At 39.7% G+C, this 18,839-nt stretch overlaps 1 protein-coding gene across 2 annotated transcripts in view; it reads right to left on the bottom strand.

The window, feature by feature from the left end:
• Positions 1–18,839, bottom strand: part of LARS1 (leucyl-tRNA synthetase 1) — a 73,375-nt gene that overhangs the window by 20,643 nt on the left and 33,893 nt on the right. For both annotated transcript variants that reach the window (XM_035014392.1, XM_035014393.1), the window contains 7 exons: positions 14,583–14,668; positions 14,424–14,489; positions 14,244–14,326; positions 13,703–13,841; positions 13,143–13,355; positions 11,246–11,303; positions 8,372–8,435 (listed from right to left, as the gene is read on the bottom strand). In XM_035014392.1, coding sequence (XP_034870283.1) covers positions 8,372–8,435; positions 11,246–11,303; positions 13,143–13,355; positions 13,703–13,841; positions 14,244–14,326; positions 14,424–14,489; positions 14,583–14,668 — 709 coding nt within the window. The remainder of the gene's footprint in view (positions 1–8,371; positions 8,436–11,245; positions 11,304–13,142; positions 13,356–13,702; positions 13,842–14,243; positions 14,327–14,423; positions 14,490–14,582; positions 14,669–18,839) is intronic.

The following is an 18,839-nucleotide window of genomic DNA, read 5'->3' on the forward strand; positions in this document are numbered from 1 at the left end:
TCTTTTTGTGATTAAAAAAATATCTTGGCAGGGGCGCCTGGGTGGCTCAGTCATTCAGCGTCTGCCTTCGGCTCAGGTCATGATCCCAGGGTCCTGGGATCGAGCCCCGCATCGGGCTCCCTGCTCCGCGGGAAGCCTGCTTCTCCCTCTCCCACTCCCCCTGCTTGTATTCCCTCTCTCGCTGTGTCTCTCTGTGTCAAATAAATAAATAAAATCTTAAAAAAAAAAAAAAAATCTTGGCAGAAATACTCTGAGAATATACAAATATCTTGTTTCTTCCAGAAACGTACACCCATTGATTTTGGCAACCATTGGCAGATCTTGCCTATAACAATTATTACTGTAATTTTTGCCTAATGGTGATTTTGTATTTCACTCAGTCTTTATACATTTATTAATATGAACTCTTCGGAAAGGAAGAGCTGCCCCTACTCCCCCACTTACTCATTTATTCAACTACTATTTAGATCCATATGGACCCACAAATATTCAACCTATTCACTGGGTTACAATCCAACACTATCAATTTATTTCTTAAATTGTTCTAGCTTGGATAATTGAGAGCTCCTTCCAGTTGCCTCCCGTACCTGTCTTTTTTTTTTTTTTCACTTTAATCACCCAGTGCTCATCACAATAAGCATATTCCTTAATTCACATCATCGTATTTTGTCCATCTCCCCACCCCCCTCCCCGCTGGTAACCATCAGTTTGTTCTCTATCGTTAAGAGTCTCTTATGGGGACACCTGAGTGGCTCAGTCAGTTAAGCATCTGCCTTCAGCTCAGGTCATGATCTCAGGGTCCTGGGATTGAGTCCCACATCAGGCTCTTTGCTCAGTGGGGAGTCTGCTTCTTCCTCTGCCCCTTCCCCTGCTCGTGCTCTAACAAATAAATAAATAAAATATTTGGGGCGCCTGGGTGGCTCAGTCGTTAAGCGTCTGCCTTTGGCTCAGGTCATGATCCCAGAGTCCTGGGATCAAGCCCCGCATCAGGCTCCCTGCTCAGTGGGAAGCCTGCTTCTCCCTCTCCCTCTGCTGCTCCTCCTGCTTGTGTTCTCTCTCTGGCTGTCAAATAAATAAATAAAATCTTAAAAAAAAAAAAGTCTCTTATGGCTTCTTTCCCTCTCTCTCTCCCTTTTTCCATCGCCTCCTCCCCCACCATATATTCATGTTTTGTTTTTTAAATTCCACATGAATGAAATCATATGGTATTTGTCTTTCTCCAACTTACTTCACTTCATATTATACTCTAGCTCCATCCATGTGGTTGCAAATGGCAAGATTTCATTCTTTTTATGGCTGAATAATATTCCAGTGTGCATGAGTGTGTGTGTGTGTGTGTGTGTGTATACATACCACATGTTCTTTATCTATTCATCAATTGATGGACACTTGGACTGTTACCATATCTTGACTATTGTAAACAATGCTGCTATAAACATAGGGGTGCATGTATCTCTTTGAATTTAGTGTTTTTGTGTTTTTGGGGTAAAAGCCCAGTAATGCAATTACTGGATCATAAGGTAGTTCAATTTTTAACTTGTTGAGGAACCTCCATAGTATTTTCCACAGTGGCTGCACCACTTTCCATTCCCACCAACAGGGCACAAGCCTTCCTTTTTCTCCACATCCTCACCAAACCTGTTGTTCCTTGCGTTGTTGATTTTAGCCATTTCTTTGGGTAGCAGAGATATTCTAAAAATATTTGTTCTTCCGTGGCTCAGTCATTAAGCATCTGCCTTCGGCTCAGGTCATGATCCCAGGGTCCTGGGATCGAGCCCCACATTGGGCTTCCTACTCTGCAGGAAGCCTGCTTCTCCCTCTTCCACTCCCCCTGCTTGTGTTCCCTCTCTCGCTGTGTCTCTGTCAAATAAATAAATAAAATTAAAAAAAAAATTTTGTTCTTCCAATCCATGAGCATGGAATATCTTTCCATTTCCTTCTGAGATCTTCAATTTCCTTCATCAGTGTTTTATAGTTTTCAGAGTACAGGTTTTCCACCTCTTTGGTTAGGTCTATTCCTAGGTTTCTTATTATTTTGGGTGCAATTGTAAATGAGATTGTTTTCTTAACTTCTCTTCCTGCCGGTTCATTACTGGTATATAGAAACACAACAGACTTCTGTAGATATATTTTGTATTCTGAGACTTTACTTAATTCGTGTATCAGTTCTAGCAGTTTTTTGGTGGAGTCTTTCAGGTTGTCTATATACAGTACCATATCATCTGCAAGTTGTCTGACTGCTGTGGATAGGACTTCCAGTACTACATTGAATAAAAGTGGTGAGAGTGGACATCCTTGTATTGATTCTGACCTTATGGGGAAAGGCTCTCGGCTTTTCACCATTAAGGATGATGTTAGCTGTGGATTTTTCATTTAAGGCCTTTATTATGTTGAGGTATGTTCCCTCTAAACCTACTTTGTTTAAGGTTTTTATCATGAATGGATGTTGTACTTTGTCAGATGCTTTTTCTGCATCTACTGAAACAATCATATGGTTATCCTTTCTCTTACTGATATGATGTATCATGTTGATTGATTTGTGAATACTGAACCACCCGTGCAACCCAGGAATAAATCCCACTTGATCATGGTGAATGTTTTTTTTTTTTTTTAATATATTGTTGGAGTCAGTTTGCTAATATTTTGTTGAGAATTTCTGCATCTCTATTTATCAGAGATACTGGCCTTTCTTGTTCTTTTTGTGGTGTCTTTATCTGGTTTTGGTATCAGGCTAATGTTGGCCTTACAGAATAAATTGGAAGATCTGCCTTTTCTATTTTTCAGAATAGTATGGGAAGAGGGGCACCTGGGTGGCTCAGTCAGTTAAGTGGCTGCCTTCAGCTCACGTCATAATCCCAAGGTCCTGGAATCGAGCCCCACATCGGGCTTCCTGCTCAGCAGGAAGCCTGCTTCTCCCTCTCCCACTCCCCCTGCTTGTGTTCCCTCTCTCACTGTCTCTCTCTCTGTCAAATAAATAAATAAAATCTTTTAAAAAAAAATAGTATAAGAAGAATAGGTATTAACTCTTCTTTAAATGTTTGGTGGGAGGGGTGCCTGGCTGGATCAGTCGGTGGAGCATGTGCCTCTTGATCTCAGGATTGTGAGTTTGAGCTCTACATTCGGTATAGAGATCACTTACAAATAAAATCAATCAATCAATCAATCAATCAATATTTGGTAGAATTCACCCATGAAGACATCTGGTCCTGGACTTATGTTTGTTGGGAGTTCTTTTATTACGGATTCAATTTCTTGGCTGGTAATCAATCTATTCAAATTTTCTATTTCTTCCTGTTTCAGTTTTGGGAGGTTATACGTTTGTAGGAATTTATCCATTTCTTTTAGGTTGTCCAATTTGTTGGCATAGAGTTTTCCATAATATTCTAATTTTTTGTGGTGTTTGTTGTTACTTGTCCTCTCTCATTTGCGATTTTATTTATTTGGGCCTTTTCTCTTTTTTTCTTGATGAGTCTGACTACAGGTTTATCAATTTTATTGATTTTTTTCAAATAACTAGCTCCTGGTTTCATTGATCTGTTCTATTGTTTTTTTAGTTTCTCTATCATTTATTTCTACTCTAATCTTTATTATTTCCTTCCTTTTGCTGGTTTTAAGGTTAGTTTGTTGTTCTTTTTCTGGTTCTTGACTATAAGGTCAAGTTGTTTATGTGAGATTTTTCTTGCTTCTTGAGGTAGGCCTATACTGCTATAAATTTCCCTCTTAGAACTGCTTTTGCTTTGTCCCAAAGGTTTTGAACCGTTGTTTTCATTTTCATTTGTTTCCATGTACTTTTTTATCTCTTCTTTTATTTCCTAGTTGACACACTCGTTGTTTAGTAGCATGTTATTTAACCTCCATGCATCTGTGGTCTTTCCAGGTTTTATTCTTGCCTTTTTTTTTTTTAAAGACTTTATTTATTTGAGAGAGAGAGAGAATGAGAGACAGAGAGCACAAGAGGGAAGAGGGTCAGAGGGAGAAGCAGACCCCGTGCTGAGCAGGGAGCCCGATGTGGGACTCGATCCCGGGACTCCAGGATCATGACCTAAGCCGAAGGCAGTCGCTTAACCAACTGAGCCACCCAGGCGCCCCAGGTTTTTTTCTTGTAATTGACTTCTAGCTTTGACTTCTGACTTTCATAGCATTGTGGTCAGAAAAGATGCATGGTATGACTTCGATCTTTTTAAATTTGTTGAGGCTTTTTTTTGTGGCCTAATATGTGATCTATTCTGGAGAATGTTCCATGTGTACTTGAAAAGAATGTGTATTGTGCTGCTTTAGAAGAGAATGTTCTGAATATATCTGTTAAATCCATCCATTCCAGTGTGTCACTCAAAGCCATTGTTTCCTTATTGATTTTCTGTTTAGATGATCTGTCCATTGATGTAAGTGGGTGTGAAAGTCCCCTACTATTATAGCATTATTATCAATTAGTTCCTTTATGTTTGTTACTAGCTTTTTATGTATTTGGGTGCATATTTACAATGCTCACATTTTCTTGTTGGACTGTCCCCTTTATTATTTATTATATGGTATCCTTCTTTAACTCTTATTATAGTCTTTGTTTTAAAATCTATTTTGTCCATATAAGAATTGCTACTCTGGCTTTCCTTTGACATCCATTTGCATGACATATGTTTCTCCATCCCCTCACTTTCAATCTGCAGGTGTCTTTAGGTCTAAAATGAGTCTCTTGTAAGAGCACCTGCCTGGCTCTGTTGGTGGAGCATGCAACTCTTGATCTCAGGGTTGTGAGTTCGAGCCCCATGTTGGGCGTCGAGATTATTTAAAAATACAAACGTTATTACGTTTGATGGAGCCACTGAGTTTCCTAAGTCTATTCTCTTTTTGCATAATTCTTTTCTCCTCTTTTGTTCAGTTTGATTACTTTCCGTTACTCTGTCTTCTAGGTCATTAATTCATTCTTCTGCTTCTTCTAGCCTGCTGTTCATTCCATCAAGCATCTTTCTCATTTTGTCTATTGAGCCTTTTCCTCTGTTATGGTATTGCTTATCTCTGTGTTAACGGTCTCAGGGATGTCCTCCACTCTTTTCTCAAGTCCAGTGAGTATCCTTATGATCACTGCTTCAAATTCTCTATCAGGCATGTGACTTATATCTGTTTCACTTAGGTCTCCAGCCATGGCTTTGTCCTATTACTGGCTTTGTCCTATTATTTCATTTGGAACAAATTTCTCTGTCTTCTCATTTTGTCTAAATCTCTGTGCCTATTTCTGTGTGTTAGGAAAGTCAGCTATGTCTCCTGTTCTTGAGGGTGATGGCCTTATGAAGAAGATGTTCTGTAGTGCCCTACTGTATAGTATTCCCTGTTCCCCAGGGCCTGGTGCTCCTAGGAGTGTCTCCAATGTGCTGCATGCGCCGTTTTGTCCTGGCCACTTTATCCTTCAGGCCAGTGGTCTGCAAAGGCTCTCTTTGCTTGTTGAGGGCAGTGTTTGGTCCCTGGCCTGAAAGTGGTGGCATTTTATTTATTTATTTTTTTTTTTTTAAAGATTTGATTTATTTATTCATGAGAGACAGAGAGAGAGAGAAAGGCAGAGGGAGAAGCAGGCTCCCAAGGAGCAGAGAGCCCGATGCAGGACTCGATCCCAGGACCCTGGGGTCATGACCTGAGCTGAAGGCAGACGCTTAACCATCTGAGCCACCCAGGCGCCCCTCAGTGGTGGTATTTTAAATAGGTGTGCTCTGATCTGCTTGTGAAATGAGATCTGTTATTAGGTTTTGGGCGCCTGGGTGGCTCAGTTGGTTAAGCGACTGCCTTCGGCTCAGGTCATGATCCTGGAGTCCCTGGATCGAGTCCCGCATCAGGCTCCCTACTCGGCAGGGAGTCTGCTTCTCCCTCCGACCCTCCCCCCTTTCATGCTCTCTCTCTCTCAATCTCTCTCTCTCAAATAAATAAATAAAATCTTAAAAAAAAGAAATGAGATCTGTCGCTGCCAGAACCAAGGACACATCAAACTCTTAGGGTGAGAAACACAGTGTGGGCAGGGGTTTGAGCTGGTCTTTTGGGGAGGGGAGCCTGCCAGGCTGGCTTGACTGAGGCAAGCATGACTGGGAGTGGTAGTTTTACCAGAGCATGGAGGGGTGGGGCTTGGTGTAAGCAAGTTAGGTGGCAAGTGTCAGCACTGTGCTGCTTCCTGCAGGTGGCCCTATGCATATGCTAAGGGGTGGGGAAGGGAATCAGCACCTGCCAATTCCTTTGCTCCTGGAAGGGTTTCTCTGTGAACACTGCCTCTCTGTGACACGCAACTAACCTCCCCACTGTGTGCCCCAGGCACTCTTCAGATCACTTTCCATTCTGTATGTCTACACCATGTTTGCTAGCCTTCTCTCCAAGAGCAGCCCCAATGTGCTCTGAGCTCTCCCAGATCCAAGCACAGTGACCTTTAAAACTTCAGGCTTTAAGCTCCATTGGTTTCAAGAACTCATGAAATTTTGGCCCTCTCACTTTCCAAGCCAACTGCTATGGGGATTTGTTTTCCCTGTGCACTCCCCTGTGTACTAGTTTGTCTCTTGCCCTTCTCTGCAACTGTGCCTACCTACCTCCCCACCCCGTCAGTGGCCATGACCTGTTTCTCTCCCAAACCACATCTCTCCACTTCCTACCTTCTTCAGTATACCCTCTCCTCTGTCTTTAGTTGTGGAGTTTGTTCTGCTAGTCTTCAGACAGATTTCTGGGGTATTTAGGATGATTTGGTAATTATCTACTTGCATGCATGGGACGAGGCAAGCCTAGGGTCCTCCTCCTACTCTGCCACAATCTTCTGTCTTAAATAAATCTGTGTCCTTGCAAATGTCCTCATCCTTACTGAAACATTTCCTCATTCTCTGGCACCCTAAGATGCTTCATGCTCATCTTGTATTTTTCCTACTCCAGCCCGCCAATCAATCACTTCTCCCAGGCACCCGAGTTCCATTTATTGGAGAATGGTATTTAGAAACCATGATCTAAATGCCAGGTGTGTCCCTGCTACTAGTGTGTCACTGCTCATAAGCCCTCTCAGCAGACACGGCTAGGGAAACGTATGCACATCTACTAACCTACCATATACGGCTACGTGTTTTTTTTTACCTTTTTTTTTTTTATCCTCTGAGCCATGTGGGGATTGTTATTATCACCAACACAATAGTCATTTAATAGAAAAACTGAAAAGTCTGCAGCATTTCTTGCTCCTTTCAGTGAGTGTTATTCTTTTCGGTCCCCCCGCCCCCTATGCTGGCCCCCGCCACAGTATTTCTTGTTATTTCTCATTACACCTTGTAACTAATTATTGTTACATAATATCTCTTTTTATTACTCTCAGTCTTTATTTTATTTTTTAGATTTTATTTATTTATCTGACAGAGAGAGCAAGAGAGCACAAGCAGGGGGAAAAGTAGAAGGAGAGGGAGAAGCAGGCTCCCCGCCAAGCAGGGAGCCCGATGCGGGGCTTGAACCCCCGACCCTGGGATCATGACCTGAGCCGAAGGCAGACGTTTAACCATCTGAGCCACCCAGGCGCCCCTACACCTACGTTATTTTAACGTCATTCTGTCTGTATATAAAATTAAAACCATTGGAAATTGCCAATTCCAATCCAACAACACAGGGTACATTCTAGCATTCCCCCTCTATTATCTGTATCTTTTTTAATAGTGAGCTTTCATCCACAATAAATTTATTTGTTCAATCCCAGTCCACACATAAAATTAGTTTCAGAATTGCTAACCTACACCTCATGTAAGAAATAGTTTTACTAATTACAGTATTTGTGTGTAGTTCTTTTTGGCTTACAGCGTCCAGTCAAAACACTGTTTCTCAAAGTTAGTTAGGTTAGTTCTTTCCCAATCCCTTCAGCATGGCCTCAAACTGTGCTAAGCCAAGATCCGTGGAAAGACATGCCATGAGGACCAAAGCAATGAATGGTTCCTTCAGATCAGACAGTGCATTTCTTCCCTGGACAAAGTAATGATGAAATCAGTACTGAGGCCAAGGAGAAAATATTTCTTGAAAAAAACGAATGATCCCAGGTTCAAGTCACCTATATTTATATCAAGTATGAAGGAAATTGGAAAACCTTCATAGTCAACATCTCTACAAACCAACTCTTTAATCTTACAAGTAGTAAGAAATTAGAAACAAGCCAGGTAGCAATGACAATGAGTTTTTTTTTAAAAAAGACTCTAATAATCTTAGCTTGAATTTGTTCCTAAACAGATCACATCAGCAATTCTTACATTGTTTATACACAAAAGAAAATGTATTTTCAAGTACTGGAAAAAGCAAAGAAAAAAGCAGTAAAACTGAAACAATAATTTTAACTTGCCTTCTATAATCTGAAAAGAATCAGACCCTATATAATAGCAATAATACTCACCATCGGCTGAAAATTTGTCAATCGCTTGGGTCAAGGTGAGGAAGTTGCCTGTGGACTTCGACATCTGAAACAGAAAGTCAATGATCAGGCATTATTAAGAATATATACAAATAAAATAAACCAAATCAGCCAAATCAAAGTAAGTTAGCCACAACCAAATAAAGACAAAAAAAAAAATTAGAGGGGGAAAGCAAAAGATATCTTGCACTAATTTTACAGAGGTGGAAACTGAAATCCAGTTAATAGAGTGACTTATCTAGGTCACTCAGCTAGGCAGGGACGGAGCTAGGACAGGTCTCAAGTCTGATACTCAATTCACTACTCTTTCCAGTAGGCCATACTGCCCCCTAGAAATCGGTTTAGACATGCATAATGATTCCACAATATCTCTGGAACATTACAGATGGTTATAAAGAAGAGCTTTGGAGCAATGAGAATCATTCAGAAATGAATGGACTAGCATATGACATCAGAGTTAGGGTTTTAGGGAACTTCGCTGGCTTCACAACAAGTGGTTGTTTCAAGTTGTGCTCTACCTAAGGACACCACATTTAAGGATGCACTGTGCACGGCCTGCCAATCTTTACTATTTAAGGATTTGCTGTCTTTGGGGCACCTGGGTGGCTCAGTCGGGTAAGGGTCTGCCTTCAGTTCAGGTCATGATCCCGGGGACCTGGGACCGAATCCCACATTGGGCTCCCTGCTCAGCAGGGAATCTGCTTCTCCTTCTCCCTCTGCCTCTCCCCCTGCATGTGCTCTCTTGCTCTCTCTCACTTGCTCTCCTGGTCTGTCTCTCAAATAAATAAATAAAATCTTTAAAAAGAAAAGAATTTGTTGTCTTTATCAGAACTTTGCTGATACCAAAGAGAGGTGATAATCCAGTCTTCTACTACATGGCAATAAGGTATCTAGTTCTAATAAAATCAGTACAATGTATAGTACAACAACGTTGAGACCAAAGAAAATGCCACGTTATAACACAATTTATATACACACATACACATATATACAAACATGAAAATGTATATATATAGTACCACTTTGCCTTACAAAGTAAAAAATGAGTTTGATAACCAAAAGTCCTTGTTGATCTAAAAAATCTATAAAAGAGCCCATGCTTCTAATCAAAGAGCTGTTTTTCAGTCTAATATAGAGATTTTTTTTTTTAAAGATTTTTATTTACTTGACAGAGAGAGAGAACACAAGCAGGCAGAGCAGCAGGCAGAGAAAGAGGGAGAAGCAGGCTCCCCGCCAAGCAGGGAGCCCGATGCGGGGCTCGATCCCAGGACCCTGGGATCATGACCTGAGCCGAAGGCAGACGCCTAACCGACTGAGCCACCCAGGCGCCCCCAATATGGAGATTATTTTAAATGCGGGCGCCTGGGTGGCTCAGTCGTTAAGTGTCTGCCTTCGGCTCAGGTCATGATCCCAGGGTCCTGGGATCGAGCCCCGCATCGGGCTCCCTGCTTGGCGGGGAGCCTGCTTCTCCCTCTCCCACTCCCCCTGCTTGTGTTCCCTCTCTCGCTGTGTCTCTCTCTGTCAAATAAATAAATAAAATCTTTAAAAAGAGAGATTATTTTAAATGAACTTTTTTATTCCTTTTCAATATTAGGGCACCAGTTAAAAATGATATTTAATTTTGCAATTCATACCATCTGCTATTTGTTTAAATCTATACCTATTTTCTGGGTACCTGGGTGGCTCAGTTGGTTAAGCGACTGCCTTCGACTCAGGTCATGATCCTGGAGTCCCTGGATTGAGTCCCGCATCGGGCTCCCTGATCGGCAGGGAGTCTGCTTCTCCCTCTGACCCTCCCCCCTCTCATGTGCTCTCTCTCATTCTCTCTCAAATAAATAAATAAAATCTTTAAAAAAAATAAAAATAAAATAAATCTACACCTATTTCCATTATGACAGATATTTATAGCAAAGAATACTCTTTTCCAATTAATGTTCCATCAGTTGTAGCAAAATTCACTGATTGTAACAAAATCAACTTGCTACAAATATTATCACTAAGAAATAAATAACAAAGCAATTTTCAGTTTAGGTGAGGAGGGGTACCCTTTTCAAATGTGCACAAAAGCATCACAGGGTAAGCAAGGGCTTTGTCATGAGGTTTGAAAACATTGATTAATGAGATAAAGTCTTACATAGCCTATGAAAAATCCTATATATTAGTAGTTTTAACAATACCAGAAGCAGTAGTAGTATAGAGAGATATATAGTATACTGCCTGGGAAGAAGCATTAAATAACAGTTAAGAATCCTACAAATTCCAAAGCTCTATTATTTTAATTCAGTGGCTGACCACAGTGTAGAACAAATCCCACCAAATTATTTTCTCAACTTAATGAGAAAGATATTCTAGGGTCACAATGCTAGGTAGGATTTTTATATTTCTTATCTCTCTCCCTCTCTCTCTCCTCCAGTCACAATTTGTGTCACCTTCTATCATTCTAACTACAAATGTTAAAATAGGTAAGTTTTCCCAGTCCCTCCCCTCAGTTAATACTATTTACTCCAATCACTCCCTAATTTATGCTGGTAGTCTTAAACATTTTAAATGGAAGATTAACACTGATTTTTATACTCTTCATTTCTTTAAAAAGTACAACTTCTGGGGAGCCTAGGTGGCTCAGTTGGTTGGGCGACTGCCTTCAGCTCAGGTGACAATCCTGGAGTCCCAGGATCAAGTCCCGCATCAGGCTCCCTGCTCATCAGGGAGTCTGCTTCTCCCTCTGACTCTCCGCCATCTCATGCTCTCGCTCTCTCATTCTCTCTCAAATAAATAAATAAAATCTTAAAAAAAAAAAAAAAAAAGTACAACTTCCTACATCTGAAAAGTTTTCTGCAGAATTTTAAACTTTCTTACCTTCTCAGAGTTGAGGAGGAGATGTCCATTTGCTCTCACAGCAGCAGGCCATTTGTCACTTTATAGGTAAATGTTTAAAGACAGAAAACAAAACTTTAAGGTTCAAGTTTAAGCTTAAAAAGTTGAGGTAAATGCTGAAAGATTTGTAAGAGTCTGCTAAGACAAATGTTCAAATGTATGGAGTCCTGCTCATAACAGGAAACAAATAAAAACAAGAAGTGTCCATTAGTAAAGGACTGGTTACATAGGCATACAATGAAATACTATGTAATTCATTCAGGCAGGGCTAGATGTGTGAATATAAATAGATCTTAGAAACATTACATGGGGGAAAAAAGTGTCTACAATATGGCATCTTTGTATAATTTAAAAAAAAAAAAAGCATGGGGCACCTGGCTGGCTCAGTCAGAAGAGCATGACTCTTGCTCTTGGGGTCGTGAGTTCGAGGCCCACGCTGGGGTAGAGATTACTTAAATAAATAATCTGATGCTGGTTTTTTCAGAAACATGTCATCTAGAAGAAATCATAAGAAAGCAGTGGCAGGGATTACCTATGGGAAGTAGAGTGATGTGGGGGCAAGGGTCAAAGTTCCCTTTTTACTTTTTTCTTTTATGACCTGTTCGGGTTTTTGAACTATGTATGTACCACTCATTCATTCGAGCAATGAGATTATGCGAGGATAGTGGTTGGGAACAAGAGTCCTGAGCCAGACTGCATCCTTATTCTGCCATTGCTGGGTAACTCAGGGTGAATTATTTGAGTTCTCTATGCCTCAGTAAGGTTCCTTGTCTGTAAAACGAGGATATTATAGACCTTCCTCGAAAAGTTGTAATGAAAATTAAATGAGTTGTTGTGATTAGAACAGTGCCTGGTGTTACTAATCATTATGACTTACAAGTACCTGATGTTATTACTTACCTATAATTTGTAAAGTCTAATACATGTCAAAAACTTGATGCAAAGGGATGAAGCCTCAACCATATTACCAACAAGTACTTCTGAGATATCCAATTTCTCCGAAAATACATTTTAAACAATAACAACAAAAGAATCAGATAACAAGAACCACATCAGATTTATTTTATTCCTCTACTTTGAAATCTTCCTTTCACTCTTGAGAAAGAAAATGTAATCTCATTCTAAATACAGGAAGTCACATGAGATTGTTTTGGTGATAAGAAATGAAATTTGAACAGAGGGAGGGGTCTATTTTATAGGCTACTTGAGAGACTGGAAGGAAAGGCACAGAGACATATCTGGGTCAAGAGGGAAGATGATAGAAGGATTACTTTTGAGCACACAGGATTAAAAATGCTGCTTAGATTCAGACTCTAGTCAAAATACCCCCACCAGGGACTCCTGGGTGGCTCAGTCAATTAGATGTCCAACTCTTGGTTTTGGCTCAGGTCATAATCTTAGGCATCTCGTGGGATAGAACGCTGTGTCAGGCTCCATGCTGGATGTGGAGCCTGTTTAACATTCTTTCACGTCCTCTACCTCTGCCCCTCCCCTCCATGCTCTCTCAAAAAAAAAAAGAAAAAAAAAGAATACCATTACCAACTAATGCTGTAACCTTGGGGCTCTGAGCTCTAAAGGGATGTTTCCTTCCAATTCTAATGTTCTAGGCTCTGTCTTAAATCACCTTTATTTCTGTACCTAAGAGGTCAGAGTCACAAAACAGGTGAAATAAAGTACTGAAAGGCTGTCAAGGTTTGAAATGTGACGTGCTTTGGTGAGCCCAAAGTAAGTATGAGGATTTCTAGGTGTAACAGATAAGGAGAAGGTGTGCTTTCTGCTTCAGTATACATTTAACAGAAGAAAAAGAAGGCAACTGGCGAACCTAACTATACCCTGCATAGTAACTTCTACAGCCTTCTACAGCCTTTTTAGCACTCACCTTTGTTCTGGCCACATAGCCACATGATTATAAAGGTAATATGAAAGATGATTTGGAACAAGATCCTTGCCAGACACTCGGAGATCCACAGGATACCAGAACTCAAATTCCTGCTTTAACTGATCTAATTTTTCCTTTGGGATCTGAGTCTTAGGAAACGGAGCCTCCCTGAAGAAAACATAATCCCAAACCTCCTTGGTCATCTCTTGCGGTCTGTATTAAAAATAAAACAAACAACAACAAAATATATAGGTAATCTCTTTGAAAGAATTAATATTTTCATCTAATCATGAAGTAGGAATCTCTCTCTTAATATAGTTACACTAACAAATGATGACAATAGACTCAGATAAGAATGAAGAATGGTAACAACAGGAGAGGGACTATTTATTACTTTTTCTCAGTGTAGCAGCAAAAAAAACGAAAACATCGTAACAAAATTCTGCTAAATGAATTCTTATGAAAACTAAATAATAAAAAAAAGAACTTTCAGTGTGTAAATCAAAAGATCATATCTCTTGCTAACAAACTATACTCCTTTGCCTCATCCATTTACCAACCTGATGCCCAGCGGAGACTCTGTCTGTCCACGCAAGTTCCCCCCCTGCAGCAGGTGTGCAACTGTGTAAAATGCCATGTAAATAGTGGAATCAGAGAGTGATTCGATCAGCCACTGCTCATCCCAGGGCAGACGAGTACCTGCAAGATAAAAAGAAAAAAATCAATGCATGAGGAACTCAAGAGACACTTCATCTAGAGAATCCACATTTTCAAAGCATATAGCATTTACAAAGCTCCTTATTTTAAGAAGGTCTTAAATGTGCTTGAATACTTAATAAAATAGACCGGTAAATAAAAAACCAAATGGCTAAAGCACTAGAAACTTTCTATTAAAAAAAAAATCCATAAAGTTATGTGGGTCATATTTCTACCACCAGGTAGATGGTAGGGCATCACCTCCTAGTTCCCTTCACCCTCTAACTGAAGCCTCTCACTTCCAATTCAGAAAAATAATACAAAAGAGGGAGAAAAGGTAAAAGTGCTAATTTGCCATGTAATTGGCAAAGTCATTCAAACAGAAGAATTTGAAGTATACATTACCTAAACCGTAAGTTCTCGAGCAAGCATGCTCTTGTAGCCAACCTAAGGTAGCTTCAAAATTCCTCCTGGTCTCCTCACAGAATCTGGAGAGAGTAAAAGATAAAGTGTCTTCCTTCACGTTCAGTATCTTCCACATTTCTCATCTCCTCTCCCTTCCCTCATCACTTTTTCCCTTCTTACGTTTCCAGTCCCTTCAAGCACTGGGATGTCTGTTTTTTCCAGTTCTCTTCTCCATAATCCAAGTACCTTGGGAGTGAAAAGATTGATTAAAAAAAAAATAAAAGTCAAAAGGATAAGTAAAGTAACTGAAGGAAATTTCTTTCTGTAAGAGAGACTAACCACTGATCACACAGGGCCACGACACATTCATCTGAAGATCTGGACATAACTTGCTTCTCTGGTTCCATGTAAATAAATGCATCTCCCTAAACAAAAGCAAAAATATACCAGATATTAAGTCAATCTCTATTCCTCAGGGGTAATAAAAACAACTTAAAAAAATGTTGGGGCGCCTGGGTGGCTCAGATTGTTAAGTGTCTGCCTTCGGCTCAGGTCACGATCCCAGGGTCCTGGGATGGAGCCCCACATCGGGCTCCCTGCTTAGTGGGGGGCCTGCTTCTCCCCCTCCCTCTGCTTTTCCTTCTGCTCGTGTTCTCTATCTCTGTGTCTCGAATGAACAAATTAAAAAAATCTTAAAAAAAAGAAATGTTACACCACCCATAACCCAAACCCCACATGTTCGTTATGTCTTCCCTCTTCCCAATAGAAGTTATCTGCCTTTCTTTCTATATAACATTTGCTTTTGAAAAGGTGAGCATCTTTGTCAACAGATCATCTTTCCTATATTAGATTATTCCTTTTCAGTAGAATGTAAAAGATGTTCAATAGTTTCTAATTCTGTGGTCTGAAGGTCAGACTGCCTATGGAAGCCTTTTATCCTTGTTAGAATAAAAACATAAAAAATTATGAAATTAAATGCATGGAACCACTGCTTTTAAAAAAACAGATGCACAAAAATTAAACATGGAAAATATTGTTGCTAAATATTTATAGTGTCATGAAAAATGCCCCCTAGGGGTGCCTGGGTGGCTCAGTCGTTAAGCATCTGTCTTCAGCTCAGGTCGTGATCCCAGGGTCCTGGGATCGAGCCCTGTGTCGGGCTCCCTGCTCGGTGGAGAGCCTGCTTCTCCCTCTCCCACTCCCTCTCTCGCTGTGTCTCTCTCTGTCAAATAAATAAAATCTTAAAAAAAAAAAAAAAGCCCACTAGAAAACTAACCATGAATTTAATTATTTATCAACTATAAATATCTCTTAACATATTATGGTCCCAAACTTATCAGGCTATTTTTAAAAAATAAATCCAACATTGTTATTCATAAAATGATTCCTTTTTCTGCGTTTTTAATGTAATTCTTCAAACTGTTAAATAGCTAGGACTTTGGTTTAAAGACGGTAAATTAAAAACAGACATTTAACTCTACTGCCTCTCAAAATTTCAACAAAATGACAACAAAGAGGGTTTTTCTTTTTTCTGACGGCATGAACTTACAGAGACAAAACAATAGGACAAAAAATAATATCAATCAAATTTTCGAAACTAAAAAACAGAATATTTAGCAGGCTGAAGAAAGCTAGCTGAATCCTAAACCAGCAGCAGAGAAGAAAAGCCATCCAATTGCATTACAGAACCTCCAAAAAACTCAACAATTTGTGGTACAAGATAGTTCTGGAAGCGGAGGCAACATGAGGCTGAAAGTAAGGGGACTAACTGAAGTTTTTAAAGAAGAGGTTAGAACCCCAGATACCCTAATCCCACACTATACAGATTTGCAACTGCCCCTCCCTATGCCAGCAGAACAATGAAGGTGTATTTTTTTGGAGAGGATGAGAGAATAACTCAACCAACTAAGTTGAGGCTATGGGTATCACAGTGGGAATAAATGAATTAACTGGAAAATCAGCACACTGGGGATTGGTATTCCCCCTAGCAATCTTTTCAACTCCCAGAATGCTCAGTTAGCTTAGCTCTTTTAAGCCAGAAACTGGAAGACTCTTTTGGGAGGAATCTAACAAATCCAAGAAGCTCTAACTAATATCAAGGCTAGCATAAAGGCTTCCCCAAGGGAACTCTCTTACACTGTTGGTGGGAATGCAAGTTGGTACAGCCACTTTGGGGAAAACAGTGTGGAGGTTCCTCAAAAAATTAAAAATAGAGTTACCCTATGACCCAGCAATTGCACTCCTGGGTATTTACCCCAAAGACACAGATGTAGTGAAAAGAAGGGCCAAATGCACCCCAACGTTCATAGCAGCAATGTCCACAACAGCCAAACTGTGGAAAGAGCCAAGATGCCCTTCAACAGATGAATGGATAAAGAAGATGTGGCCATATATACAATGGAATATTACTCAGCCATCAGAAAAGATGAATACCCACCATTTGCATCGACATGGATAGAACTGGAGGAGATTATGCTAAGTGAAATAAGTCAAGCAGAGAAAGTCAATTATCATATGGTTTCACTTATTTGTGGAACATAAGGAATAGCATGGAGGACATTAGGAGAAGGAAGGGAAAAATGAAGGGGGGGGAATCGAGGGGGAGAAGAACCATGGGAGACTATAGACTCTGAGAAACAAATTGAGGATTTTAGAGGGGAGGGGGGGTGGGCGGATGGGTTAGCCCGGTGATGGGTATTAAGGAGGGCACGTATTGCATGGAGCACTGGGTGTTATACACAAACAATGAATCATGGAACACTACATCAAAAACTAATGATGTACTGTATGGTGACTAACATAATAAAAAAAAAAAGGATTCCCCAAGATCCAAACAGCCCTTCTATTTTTTTTTTCCCAAACAGCCCTTCTAGATCTCCCCCAGTGAAGCCCTACTCACATGCAAAAAGATCCTGATCACCTTTTTGTACCTACTCTTAAATATCAACAACCTTTCTCAGAGAAATAAGAGATTAAGATTTCACATCCATGAAACAGGAGTAGCATCCCATAAAAAAGGATCAATCAGATAGCAAGAATAGGCTCTTAAACTGGCCCTGAGTTGGTAATTTCAAAGGTGGATAACAGGTATATAGGAATTCATCATACTACTCTCCACTTTTTATAAATTTGAATTTTCCATACCAAGAAAAAAACTTTTCCACATGTTCAGAAATGGCAGATATAAAAAACACAGAGTTAACAAACAAAACCTTATAGGGAGAAAAAGTTGAGAACTCTTCCAGAAAGAAAAGGACTTCCAGAATCAAGAGAACCAATATCTGAATAATTAGAATTCAGAAAAAGAAAATAAAGAACAGAAAGAGATAAACAATCAAAAAAGTCAAATTTTCCCAAAATTAAAGCAAATTAAGTCTCCAAACTGAAGGAATCCACCAAGCACCCACAAAAATTAATAAAAATTGACCTACACCAAGGTAAATCATGAAATTTCAGAATATTGGGAAGAAAAAGAAGATTCTAGAAGCTTCCAGAGGAAGGGAAAAAACAGGCCAGTCACAAAAAATCAGTTATTACCAAAATGGTTTTGGACTTCTCAGCAACATTACTGAAACAGAACACCAGGGGTAATGTCCATTAAATTCAACAGCAAAATTACTTTCAATCTAGAATTCTGTCCCCAACCTATCAAGTATGAAGACAGACTAAAGATATTTCAGACATGGAAGCTCGCAAAAATTTACCTTCCAGGTACCCTTTTTCAGGAAAGCCACTAGAAGCAGAGCTTCACCAAAATGAGAGAGTAAATAATAAAGCAGCAGCAATGGGATCAAGGAAACAACAGCTCCAACTCAAGAGAAACAAAGGAAATTCTTAGTAACAGTGGAGAAAGATCCCAGATGACATTTGTGCACCAGGACAGTAAGCAACTAGTCCAGATTAAAATAGGACAGAAGGCTCTGGGAGAACTTTCTCCAAGAGGGAACCAATAGCATATTGATGTGTGAAAGTATTAAGAGAAGAAATAAACAGGGCAGAATTTGGGGATGGAGTATTGATATATTTTAAAGGAAGAAAAAAAAAAAGACAACTACTAACGCCAGGGGAAAATGAAAGCTGGGAAGAAAAGTTCTCATTGTACACTTCATTGTGGATCAGTGATGCCTCTAAAATGTACATTTTTGTAGTACTGCGCTCACAAGTTATAATACACCAATGCTAGGAAGACAGGAGGTAGAAAAGTATACACAAATGGTGAGGTTAGAAAGAAAGACACAGTTATAAGGAAGAGTTAAATCTTGATTTTCTACAGTAGGAAGTCAATAGCTAATACCTAAAACTGAAAAACAAAATTCAGAAATTGTACTAACATTTAGATCATAGATCTGTAAGGGATAGAGGTTAATATTAAAAGAAGCAATTGAACAGTTAAAAGTAAGCCTGTTCAAGGAAGAGAAACTTAAGACAATGTGGAAGGATGGAGAGGAAACTGCTGGTTTTTTATTTTAATAAGCTTTACAGACCACTGTCTCTCTGTACTAAGGCCATATACAACTGTCAGAAATCAAAATTTAATTTAAAAACTAATTAAAGCAGCACAAAAGAAAAAAAGATTCAACAAAAATGAAGACAGAG

Source organism: Mirounga leonina, unplaced genomic scaffold (genome assembly GCF_011800145.1).
Source record: "Mirounga leonina isolate KUSES-001 unplaced genomic scaffold, KU_Mleo_1.0 Mir_168, whole genome shotgun sequence".
In the NCBI taxonomy this organism is placed as follows: Eukaryota; Metazoa; Chordata; class Mammalia; order Carnivora; family Phocidae; genus Mirounga; species Mirounga leonina.